Below are 13,285 nucleotides of genomic sequence, written 5' to 3' on the forward strand. Positions count from 1 at the left end.
TTTTAGAAGGCTTGCTGAAAAGAATGCCATGTGTGTTTTCAATATGAAAGGAATGTCATACAAGCTAGTAGCATACTGTACTACTCTGGCAAGCTGCGTGTGTGTGTGTATCTTGTGCAAGTGTGCATCCAGGTGAAATGATACGTAGGCACAGTTGCAGGACTAGTTCTCATTTTATGATTGGCTCTTGGTGCTCTATTTCTGTCAGTCTGTTTCCATGGCTCTGAACAGACCTTTTTAATGGGGTATTTAAATGCCAAAATCACCACAATCTCTAACTCTATCTGCCTGTTTTATGTTTTGGAATAAGAATACCAATACGAGTGACTAGAGCGGAATTATTCCACAACGGAAATACACATTAAGTCGGCTACAACAGTTTACTCCTATTTATCTACAAGCGCTTTGATGGTGAACTCAGGGCTAACTACTCGGGGGTTAGCCTAATTTTCTGCTGCTATGCCCACGCCAAGCCTAATCATGTGACTGTCCTGTGAAGGCAGAGGGAGCCAAGTGTTTTATTACTCTGGCTTTGTCGATTTGCAGGGAGTGTGGAGAGTGTGGGCTAGATTGGACTCCTACCCTGTCATTTTTTTTATCCCAAGGCTTCCATTTTCTCGTACATCTCTATCCAGTTTAATTAAAGACATGTATCATGGATTGTAAACGGAGCAACCTTTTTTTCTGCTGATAATGACAGTGGAAGTCTCAATGTTGGAATCTCGTGAAGTCTGCTATTTTATTCTGATGGGTCCAAAGAAAATCCCCAAAAGTGAGGTCATTGCATTAAAAGGAACCACTGCCCCAAGAGTGACCTAACGTCCACCTTCCTTTTCTTCCACTTCTCTCCCTCCACCAGCCTCTAAGTCCTAGGTCCACCAGGCAATGTCAATAATGGTGTACCCCAGGGAGGACCGTATGGAGAAGCTGTCCCAGGAGGAGATCATCTCCAGCACCAAGCTGGTGATCCAGGGCCTGGAGGCGCTGAAGAGCGAGCACAACTCAATCTTGCACAGCCTGCTGGAGACCATCCGCTGCCTGAAGAAGGACGAGGAGGCCAACTTGGTGCACGAGAAGTCCAGCCTGCTGCGCAAGTCAGTGGAGATGATCGAGCTGGGGCTGGGCGAGGCGCAGGTAAGGGTTGACGGTCCCTGGGTGATATGGATAGAGTAAGCCATACGGGAGAGTCTTGGGGTGGTTATAGCACTGTTAATCAATCCGTTCTTGGGGTGGATCCCCATGAGTTGTCTTAGGTCTCTTTATGTAGTGGTGTGGTGTCTCTTGTCGTGATGTGTGTTTTGTCCTATATTATTATTTAAAAAATGTGAAATCCCAGCCCCCGTCCCCGCGGGAAGCTTTTTGGTTATTGTAAATAAGAACTTGTTCTTATCTGACTTGCCTAATTAAATAAAGTAAACATTAACTGGAATTAATGTTGCATGCGGCAGTTTCATGTTTTGAAGTTGACTAGTCTTTCTCTGGCTTGTTGCCAGCTGCCACAAATTGTTACCTTTATCAATCAATCGTATTTCAATCAATCAAATGTGTTTTAAAGATGTCACAAAGTGCTTATACAGAAACCCAGCCTAACACCTGAAAGAACAAGCAATGCAGATGTAGAAGTACGGTGGCTAGAAAAARTCCCTCGAAAGCCAGGAACCMAAGAAGAAACCTAGTTATAGCCAAGCATTCCGAGGTTGAGAGGGCAGGTTCTGGAGAGAGCGAAAGAGAGGAGGTCTGGGGCAAGGTAMTAAAACTTGTGAAAACAGGTCAGGGTTCCATTGCCGCAGGCAGAGCAGCAGCACGACCAGGTGGACTGGGGACGGGTACAGCCAGGAGTCGTCGGGCCAGGTAGTCCTGAGGCATGGTCCTCGGGCTGAATCGCATACAATGATGCATAATTAATTGATCCCTCTGCATGTATGCACCTTTCTCTGTCAGGTGATGATGGCCCTGTCTGCCCACCTGAACGCTGTGGAGTCGGAGAAGCAGAAGCTGCGTGCCCAGGTACGTCGGCTGTGCCAAGAGAACCAGTGGCTGCGAGACGAGCTGGCGGGCACCCAGCAAAAGCTGCAGAAGAGCGAGCAGAGTGTGGCCCAGCTAGAGGAGGAGAAGAAGCACCTGGAGTTCATGAACCAGCTCAAGAAGTACGACGAGGATGTGTCCCCTACTGTGAGTTATGCACTCACACACCCACACTTAAATGCACAACACAATTGCTTGCACAAACGCACTGCTCGCGAATCAGTTCATGAATTATGATGAACATTTCCTTCTCTGAGGTAATATATACACACACACTCCCTGATCATAGAGCTGTAATCATCATGCAAGTAATCAGGCTTTGCATAAGCCTCAGCTGATGAAGCCCCTTCTGGCGGGTTGCAACTGTGACCTATCGATAAAACTTGACCTCTTTTCTTCTGCCTATAGTCTACATTCTCTATTCTCAACCAGGGTTTTGATCTCTCCATTAATGTGCAAGATAATTTTTTAGAGCGGATTGATGGCTAGGGATTTCTCCCTACAAGATGAAATGAAAGCTGAGAGCACCTCTTTTGTAAAGCCTAGTTAACGCCTGGGCAATTCCAGTCCTCGAAGGCCTGATTGGTCACACTTTAACCCCCATCCCTAGCAAACACACCTGKTTTTAAACTAATTTCATTTTTAACTGAAGATCATGATTAGTTGATTATTGGAGTCCGGTGTGTTAGCTGYGGCAAAAGTGTGACACAAATCAGGCCCCCGASGACTGGAGTTGCCCAGGCCTGACTGACAAGCTCCATATTCTGTCATAAAAGAGKCATTTCACTCCTCTTGTAATCTTCTTTATTCTTCCCTCTGAGCAATGCAGGCTGCCAAGGTGAATGAATTGGTCTTATTTACTTAKATTTTTATTTGCKCTATATTTAACTWGGCAWGTCYGTTAAYAACAAATTCTAATTTACAATGACGCACCAACCATTATGAACTGTTTAAAGTTTATGGTGGACAGAAGTCCTCTATCGTTTGGCTGCTAAGGCAATTAATTTAGTCATTAATATTTTGACGAGCTTTTGTTAATATGTACCAAATGTAGTCTTGGAATTTAGAACCGTTCAAATGATGTCAGCTGTTGCATATTTCTAATTGTAGTATATTTTTGAGAATGCAAGGACAAGGGGTATGAATGTGGAAGATGTGAGGGGTGAGGTATTTCTAGTTCAGCCTGAAGGGAACCGTGATGAGGTACATGAGTCTCCTTGAGCACCCTGCGGCATGGATTTTCATATGTTGTCTCTCAAACATTAACTCTAAATCCCAGATGGCCACAAGAAGTTTCCATCGAATTGAAAGGCACAATGTAACTTTAATTTCTAGTCAAAAGTGCTGCACAGCTCTTTGAAACTGTGGTGTGGGTCTTGGCAAATGTAACTGTCACTGAGTATAGAATTAGAATTCCACTCCTTAAACCAATAAGTGACAAATAGTTTTTTTTCCAGGAGGAGAAAGATGGYGAGCCTCCTAAAGATACACTGGACGACCTCTTCCCCAATGATGAAGAGGACAACAGTCAAGGAAGTAAGCCGTCTACCTACAACCATATCCTGCGTCATCATCCTGTATCGGATTAGTATAGATTATTTATTTTAGTTGAATGTTCATTGCTTTGGCGTATAACGTCAAACAACCTGTTTTTAAATGTTTTATTTAAGGTCCCATATTTGAACTTGAGTWGCTCTAATATWGAGCTGAGGACCCTCATCTGATAATTTTATCAGCACAGAACTGGCATTTTACTGATCTTCAAATATTTATGTATTCTATGGATTGTATACAAAAMATAGAATTTTAAATCCATATTATATGYACYTAAAACTCTGCAGCAACTGCCCYAAACTTCTACCTGTGAACAAASCGCATCTCTCCTTCAGTGCCYCACCAGCATAACAGTGCAGCGGTGGCCGCAGCCCAGCAGGGTGGCTATGAGATCCCTGCCCGCCTGAGGACCCTACACAACCTGGTGATCCAGTACGCCTCCCAGGGCCGCTACGAGGTGGCCGTGCCCCTCTGCAAACAGGCTCTGGAGGACCTGGAGAAGACATCCGGACACGACCACCCTGACGTGGCCACCATGCTCAACATCCTGGCCCTGGTCTACAGGTGTGTGTGTGTGTGTTTTACGTTGGTCTTTTTGTTGTAGCCACCATATTAACACGGCTCCAGCAGGAAAACGGTTATCACACGTATGTGCTGCTATGCTTTATCATTATACTGTAACACCTATATAACCACACTTTTTCACCATCAATACCACWTATCTACACYCTGCTTCTCCCTTCTGTACCGAGTTTATTCAGGGTCTTTTTCTTTTAGACTACTATGTATTRTTCTTTTTTTCAGGGACCAGAACAAATACAAGGAGGCGGCTCACCTGCTCAATGATGCACTGTCTATCCGGGAGAAAACCCTTGGGAAAGACCACCCTGCGGTGAGTTAGTCTACCAGATGGAGCAATCTCTTTTTTCATTTTTTTTTTACTAGACAAAGGGGACTTTTCTGCTGGTGTTTTTATGTTAGGATTCGTAAGGAGAAGGTCAGGTTGAAACTGCCGTCAGCGGCTCCAAGGGCTGGAAAAGCCTCAAGCATGTTGGCCATTAATAGAATACAGGAATGTACTATTTAGKACGTTCCTAATGGCAAATCTGGTTGTCAGCACTTGGGCAGGCATCTAGGCAGAGAGAAGTTAGTTAATATCCATTCGTACGCATCCACATCACAGGCTCCTGGATAGTACATGGGCATAATAGGAATGCAAAAGGTGCTCGCTCACTGTAATGTAAATGCTCCTAAAGTTGAAATGTCCGTTATCACAAATTGTACAACTATTGTCAATTTATATTAATGTCAATATGTAGTGGTGTTAGAGGTTTATAAGACGACACATTTGTAGTTGTACTTTTGGGAGCATTTAAACTGTACAGGRTCCCTTGTTTGACTCACCGCATTGCAGGCACAGAGCAGCTGCATAACATGATGAAAGCTGCTCACTAATCCTTCTCTGTTTCTCAGGTGGCTGCGACACTGAACAATCTGGCAGTGTTGTATGGCAAGAGGGGGAAGTACAAGGAAGCTGAGCCCCTTTGCAAGAGGGCTCTGGAGATCAGAGAGAAGGTAGGTCTAGTGCAGTACATATCCAGTGCGTACTTGGTAAAATGATACAATGTCAGTTAATTTGTACTGTGCTACATTCAATTAGCAATATTACTAATTAATATACTTTTAATTGCAAAAGTTCATCACCAGCTCATTATTATGATGTATAACATGGCGAGACATTGAGGTCATATTACATGACAATACATTTTTTATAGCTTTGATGATGGCAGGGGTTTGTTAAAAAAAAAATGTTTTTTTTAAATGCCGTCACTCTGTCCCAAAACACTTCTAATGGTTTCATGGCAGACATAAAATATTAATGTTTTATATATACAGTACCAGTCAAAAGTTCTGACACACCTACACATTCAAGGATGTTTTTATTTGTACTATTTTCTACATTGTAGAATGGTGAAGACYTCAAAACTATGAAATAACACATAAGGAATCATGTAATAACCAAAAAAGTGTTAAACAAATCAAAATATATTTGAAATTGTTCAAAGTAGCCACCCTTTGCCTTGATGACAGCTTTGCACACTCTTGGCATTCTCTCAACCAGCTTCATGAGGTATTCACCTGGAATGCATTTCAATTAACTTCTAATTGGTCCCAATCCCGGATCCGGGAGCACCCCCCACAGTAAAAAAGCTGACTAGCATAGCCTAGCATAGCGTCACAAGTAAATACTAGCATCTAAATATATTAAATCACAAGTCCAAGACACCAGATGAAAGATACACATCTTGTGAATCCAGCCATCATTTCTGATTTTTAAATTGTTTTACAGGGAAGACACAATATGTAAATCTATTAGCTAACCACGATAGCAAAAGACACAACTTTGTTTTCCCACCATTTTTTTCCTGCATAGGTAGCTATCACAATTTCGACCAAATAAAGATATATATAGCACTAACCAAGAAACAACTTCATCAGATGACAGTCTGATAACATATTTATTGTAAAGCATATGTTTTTTTTAGAAAAATGTGCATATTTCAGGTATAAATCACAGTTTACATTGCAGCTGCAATCTGAAATAGTGCCAAGCAGCCAGAATAATTACAGAGACCAACGTCAAATACCGAAATACTCATCATAAAACATTTCTGAAATACACAGCGTACAGCAAATGAAAGACCAACATCTTGTGAATCCAGCAATATTTCAGATTTTTTAAGTGTTTTACAGCGAAAACACAATTTTAGCATTATATTAGCTTACCACAATAGCCGGAAACACAAGCCGTTTACCAGTAGCAAAGGTTAGCGATCGTAACAATCCAGCAAAAGATATTAATTTTTGACTAACCTTGATATACTTCATCAGATGACAGTCCTGTAACATCATATTAACAAATGCATATAGGTTTTGTTCGAAAATTTGCATATTTAGCAGCACAAATCGTGGTTATACAATGTGATTAGTAGCAACATTTCAGGCAATCTGGCCTGCGCCATCTTGGAGAGGACCTAATCTAATCGATAACTAATCGTAAACTTGACAAAAAAATACAGGTTGGACAGCAAATGAAAGACACATTAGTTCTTAATGCAACCGCTGTGTTAGATTTTTTAAATTAACGTTACTCGACATTCAGCGTGCGTTACAGCATGCCTAAATCAATGGCGAACTAATAATTTTCATCTTTCCACAGATATACGAATTAACATCATAAATAGCTCTTACTTTTGGATGATCTTCCATCAGAATCTTGGGCAAGTGGTCCTTTGTCCAGAACAATCGTCTTTTGGTTGAAATATGTCCTCTACTCCTGTAGAAATTAGCTGCTAACGCCGATGTACCGGAGAGGTGCCCAACTCGTGATAACGCCTGACAAAGAAACTCCAGAAAATCGCAAATAAACTGCTATAAACTGCTATAAGTCGGTTTAAATTAACTACCTTATGAAGTTTAAGACAAAAAACAAATTAAATCAGAGCCGGAGATATAGAACTGCTAAACCGAAAGCTTTTGAAGACGCCATGCCGGTTTCCCTCCTGCGTCAGGCGCCTCGTCGAAAGGTCGGTACTTCGTTCCAAGAGGTTTTATACTCCCCCAGATGGTGCTATCCGCTCCATTCAAAGTTTCACCGCTTCCTGACATCTAGGGGAAGGCGTATGCAGTGCATGTAGCCCATAGCTTATAAGGGAATTTTATAACCGACCCTGGAACAGAGACCTCAATTTCAGAAATCTCACTTCTTGACAGGAAGTGAGCTGCAGAATGAGTTCTGTTTCACTCAGAGAAATAATTCAAACGGTTTTAGAAAACTAGAGAGTGTTTCTATCCAATAGTAATAATATTATGCATATTGTACGAGCAAGAATTGAGTACGAGGCAGTTTAATCTGGGAACGAAAAATCTTCAAAGTGTAAACAGCACCCCCTATTGAGAAGGTTTTAACAGGTGTGTCTTGTTAATTTGTGGAATTTCTTTCCTTAATGTGTTTGGCCAATCCGTTGTGACAAAGTAGGGGTGGTATACAGAATATAGCCCTATTTGGTAAAAGGCCAAGTCCATATTATGGCAAGAACAGCTCAAATAAGCATAGAGAAACGACAGTCCATTACTTTAAGACATGAAGGTCAGTCAACTGGAACATTTCAAGAACTTTGACAGTTTCTCAACCAGCTTCATGAGGATTGCTTTTTCAACAGCCTTGAAGGAATTCCCACACATGCTGAGCACTTGTTGGCTGTTTTTCCCTCACTCTGCGGTCCAACTCATCCCAAACCATCTAATTGGGTTGCGGTCGGGTGGGGTGATTGTGGAGGCCAGGTCATCTGATGCAGACTCATCACTCTCCTTGGTCAAATAACCTTACACAGCCTGGAGGTGTGTTTAGGATCATAGTCCGGTTGAAAAACAAATGATAGAAGCATTAAACCAGATGGGATGGCGTATCGCTGCAGAATGCTGTGGTAGCCATGCTGGTTAAGTGTGCCTTGAATTCTAAATAAATCACAGACAGTGTCATCAGCAAAACATCATCACACCTCCTCCATGCTTCACGGTGGGAACCACACATGCGCCGATCATCCGTTTACCTACTCTGCATCTCACAAAGACACGGAGGTTGGAACCAAAAATCTCACATTTGGACTTAACAGACCAAAGGACAGATTTCCACCGGTCTAATGTCCATTGCTTTTGTTTTTTGGCCCAAGCAAGTCTCTTCTTATTGTTGTCCTTTAGTAGTAGTTTCTTTGCAGCAATTCGACCATGAAGGCCTGATTCACGCAGTCTCCTCTGAACATGCTTAACACCCCGGCCGTCCTACAATCTAAGCTAGATGCCTTCAATCTCACACAAACTATCAAGGAACCCACCAGGTACAACCCTAAATCTGTTAACATGGGCACCCTCATAGATATTATCCTGACCAACTTGCTCTCCAAATACACCTCTGCTGTTTTCCATCAGTATCTCAGCGATCACTGCCTCATCCTCCATCCGTTATGGGTCCGCGGTCAAACGACCACCCCTCATCACTGTCAAACGCTCCCTAAAACACTTCTGTGAGCAGGCCTTTCTAATCAACCTGGCCTGGGTATCCTGGAAGGATATTGACCTCATCCTGTCAGTAGAAGATGCCTGGTTGTTCWATAAAAGTAATTTCCTCACCATCTTAAATAAGCATGCCCCTTTCAAAAAATGTAGAACTAAGAACAGATATAGCCTTGGTTCACTCCAGACCTGACTGCCCTCAACCAGCACAAAAACATCCTGTGGTGTACTGCACTAGCATCGAATAGTCCCTGCGATATGTAACTTTTCAGGGAAGTCAGGAACCAATACACACAGTCAGTTAGGAAAGCAAAGGCTAGCTGTTTCAAACAAATGTGCATCCTGTAGCTCTAACTCAAAAATTCTGGGACACTGTAAAGTCCATGGAGAATAAGAGCACCTCCTCCCAGCTGCCCACTGCACTGAGGCTCGGAAACTCTCACCACCAATAAATCCACGATAATCGAATTTCAATAAGCATTTCTCTACGGCTGGCTATGCTTCCCTCCTGGCTACACCAACCCCGGCTTACAGCTCCGCAGCTACTTGCCCAAGCCTCCCCAGCTTCTCCTTCACCCAAATCCAGATAGCAGATGTTCTGAAAGAGCTGCAAAACCTGGACCCGTACAAATCAGCTGGGCTAGACAATCTGGACCCTCTCTTTCTAAAATTATCCACAGCCGTTGTTACCGCTATTACTTGTCTGTTAAACCTCTCTTTCGTATTGTCCGAGATTCCTGAAGATTGGGGAGCTGCGCGGTCATCCCCCTCTTCAAAGGGGAGACACTCTAGACCCAAACTGTTACAGACCTATATCCATCCTGCCCTGCCTTTCTAAAGTCTTCGAAAGCCAAGTCAACAAACAGATCACTGACCATTTCGAATCCCATCGTACCTTCTCCGCTGTGCATTCCGCCATCGATAAAAGACCGCACTATGCAGTCGTATTCATCGTCCTGGCCAAGGCTTTCAACTCTGTCAATCACCACATTCTTATCGGCAGACTCAACAGCCTTGGTTTATCCTAATGACTGCCTTGCCTGGTCCACCAAGTACTTCTCAGAGTCCGTGTGTCAAATCGGAGGCCTGTTGTCCGGACCTCTTGCAGTCTATGGGATGCCACAGGGTTCAATTCTCGGTCCGACTCTCTTCTCTGTATATATCAATGATGTCGCTTTTGCTGCGGGTGATTCGTTGATCCACCTCTACGCAGATTACACAATTCTGTATACTTCTGGCTCTTCTTTGGACACTTATCTTCTTACGGCTGAGATCCCGTTAACGGGATTGGTATGACAACAGCCAGTGGAAGTGCAGGGCACCAAATTCAAACAACAGAAATCTCATAATTAAAATTCCTCAAACATACAAGTATATATACCATTTTAAGAAACTTGTTGTTAATCCACCACAGTGTCCGATTTCAAAAAGGCTTTACGACAAAAGCATACCATGCGATTATGTTAGGTCAGCACCTAGTCACAGAAAAACACAGCCATTTTTCCAGCCAAAGAGAGGATTCACAAAAAAGCAGAAATATAGATAAAATGAATCACTAACCTTTGATGATCTTCATCAGATGACACTCATAGGACTTCATGTTACACAATACAGTATGTTTTGTTCGGTAAAGTTCATATTTATATCCAAAAATCTCAGTTTACATTGGCATTTTACGTTCAGAATTTCCAAAACATCTTTTGATTTTGCAGAGAACCACATCAATTTACAGAAATACTCATAATAAACATTGCTAAAAGATACAACTGTTATGCATGGAATTTTAGATGTACTTCTCCTTAATGCAACCGCTGTGTCAGATTTCAAAAAAGCTTTACGGAAAAAGCAAACCATGCAATAATCTGAGTCGGTGCTCAGAGCTCAATCAAGACACAAATATATCCGCCATATTATGCAGTCAACAACAGTCATAAATAGCATTATAAATCTTCACTTACCTTTGATCTTCGTCGGAATGCACTCCCAGGACTCCCACTTCCACAAGAAATGTTTGTTTTGTTCGGTAATGTCCATCATTTATGTCCAAATAGCTACTTTTGTTAGCGCGTTTGGTTTAACAAATCCAAAGTCACGAAGCGCGTTCACTAAAAGCAGACGAAATGTCAAGTTCCATAACAGTCAGTAGAAACATGTCAAACGATGTATTGAATCAATCTTTAGGATGTTTTTAACATTAATCTTCAATAATGTTCCAACTGGAGAATTCATTGTCTTCAGAAGTGCAATGGAACAGAGCTCCCTCTCATGGTCAGAGCACGGTCAGCTCATGGCAGACCTTACTCATTCCCCTCTCTTCGGCCCCACTATACAGAAGACGCATCAGACAAGGTTCTAAAGACTGTTGACATCTAGTGGGAAGCCTTAGGAAGTGCAACATTACCAATTCCACTGTATCTTCAATAGGGAGCTGAGTTGAAAATCGACAACCTCAGATTTCCCACTTCCTGGTTGGATTTCTTCTCAGTTTTTTGCCTGCCATATGAGTTCTGTTATACTCACAGACATCATTAAACAGTATTAGAAACTTCAGAGTGTTTTCTATCCCAAAATCTACTAATAATATGCATATTCTAGCTTTTATGGCTTTGTAGCAGGCCGTTTACTCTGGGCATGCTTTTCATCCGGACATGAAAATACTGCCGCCTACCCCAAAGAAGTTAAGCATCTCCAATCCAAAGTTAAATCTAGAATCGGCTTCCTATTTCGCAACAAAGCCTCCTTCACTCACGCTGCTAAACATACCCTCGTAAAACTGACTAGCCTACCGATCCTTGACTTCGGCGATGTCATTTACAAAATAGCCTCCAACACTCTACTCAGCAAACTGGATGAAGTCTATCACGGTGCCATCTGTTTTGTCACCAAAGCCCCATATACCACCCACCACTTCGACCTGTATGCTCTCGTTGGCTGACCCTCGTTACATATTCGTCGCCAAACCCACTGGCTCCAGGTCATCTATAAGTCTTTGCTAGGTAAAGCTCCGCCTTATCTAAACTCACTGGTCACCTTAGCAACACCCACCCGTAGCATGCGCTCCAGCAGGTATAACTCAATGGTCATCCCCAAAGCCAACACCTCTTTGGCTGCCTTTCCTTCCAGTTCTCTGCTGCCAAAGAATGGAACGAATTGCAAAAAATGACTGAAGTTGGAGACTTCTATTTCCCTCACTAACTTTAAGCATCAGCTATCTGAGCAGCTTACCTACCGCTGCAGCTGTACACAGCCCATCTGTAAATAGCCCATCCAACTACCTAACTCATCCCCATATTGTTTTTGTTAAATTTTTTTGTTCTTGCACATCATCTGCACATCTATCACTCCAGTGTTAATTTGCTAAATTGTAATTACTACTATGGCCTACTATGGCCTATTTATTGCTGTACCTCCTTACTCCATTTGCACACACTGTATATAGATTTTTCTATTGTGTTATTGACTCTACTTGTGTTTATCCCATGTGTAACTCTGTTGTTTTTTTGTCGCACTGTTGTGCGTTATCTTGGCTAGGTCGCAGTTGCCTACCTGGTTAAATAAAGGTGAAAAATATATATATATTTTACACCGTTGATGTGTCTTACTTGAAATCTGTGAAGCATTTATTTGGGCTGCAATCTGAGGTACAATTAACTAATGTACTTATCCTCTGCAGCAGAGGTAACTCTGGGTCTTCCTTTCCTATGGCAGTCCTCATGAGAGCCAGTTTCATCATAGCGTTGGATGGTTTTTGCGATTGCGCTTGAAGAAACTTTCAAAGTTCTTGACATTTTCRGCATTGACAGACCTACATGTATTAAAGTAATGATGGACTGTTTCTCTTTGCTTATTTGAGCTGTTCTTGCCATAATATGGACTTAGGGCTAACTTCTGTGTACCACCCCTACCTTGTCACAACACAACGGATTGGCTCAAACGCATTAAGAAGGAAAGAAATTCCACAAATTAACAAGGCACACCTGTTAATTGAAATGCATTCCAGGTGACAACCTCATGAAGCTGGTTGAGAGAATGCCAAGAGTGTGCAAAGCTGTCATCAAGGCAAAGGGTGGCTACTTTGAACAATCTCAACTATATATTTTGATTTAACACTTTTTGGGTTACTACGTAGTTCCATATGTTATTTCATAGTTTTGATGTCTTCACTATTATTCGGCAATGTAGAAAATAGTAAAAATAAAGAAAAACCCTGGAATAAGTAGGTGTCCGCTTTTGACTGAGACTTTATACAGTACATCTTAAAAAATGAGTTGCGTTGCCATCTTTAGAAGTGTTCCAATGATTATTTGGCTGCACCTCAACTCTGTCCTCTTGCCTCCCATATAGGTGCTGGGCAAGGACCATCCTGATGTGGCCAAGCAGCTGAACAACCTGGCCCTGCTGTGCCAGAATCAGGGCAAGTACGAAGAGGTGGAGTACTACTACTGCCGTGCCCTGGAGATCTACGAGCGCAAGCTGGGCCCTGACGACCCCAACGTGGCCAAGACCAAGAACAACCTGGTGAGGGGGCTGCCTGTCTTGACTGCCGTTCTTGACTACTGCTGCTCATGGGTGAACAACTCTGTGTCTGCTGGTTTTCTCTTTCATCTAACACTAATTGCACAGAAGTGCCGAC

The 13,285-nt window shown here is 42.5% G+C and overlaps 1 protein-coding gene across 2 annotated transcripts in view; it reads left to right on the forward strand.

The window, feature by feature from the left end:
- Positions 1–13,285, forward strand: part of LOC112068654 (kinesin light chain 1) — a 34,216-nt gene that overhangs the window by 8,815 nt on the left and 12,116 nt on the right. For both annotated transcript variants that reach the window (XM_024135851.2, XM_070438265.1), the window contains exons 2-8: positions 860–1,134; positions 1,942–2,172; positions 3,483–3,561; positions 3,915–4,143; positions 4,384–4,471; positions 5,053–5,154; positions 12,997–13,170. In XM_024135851.2, coding sequence (XP_023991619.2) covers positions 886–1,134; positions 1,942–2,172; positions 3,483–3,561; positions 3,915–4,143; positions 4,384–4,471; positions 5,053–5,154; positions 12,997–13,170 — 1,152 coding nt within the window. In that variant the 5' untranslated portion in view covers positions 860–885. The remainder of the gene's footprint in view (positions 1–859; positions 1,135–1,941; positions 2,173–3,482; positions 3,562–3,914; positions 4,144–4,383; positions 4,472–5,052; positions 5,155–12,996; positions 13,171–13,285) is intronic.

The sequence above is a fragment of the Salvelinus sp. IW2-2015 genome, unplaced genomic scaffold, assembly GCF_002910315.2.
Source record: "Salvelinus sp. IW2-2015 unplaced genomic scaffold, ASM291031v2 Un_scaffold640, whole genome shotgun sequence".
NCBI lineage: Eukaryota > Metazoa > Chordata > Actinopteri > Salmoniformes > Salmonidae > Salvelinus > Salvelinus sp. IW2-2015.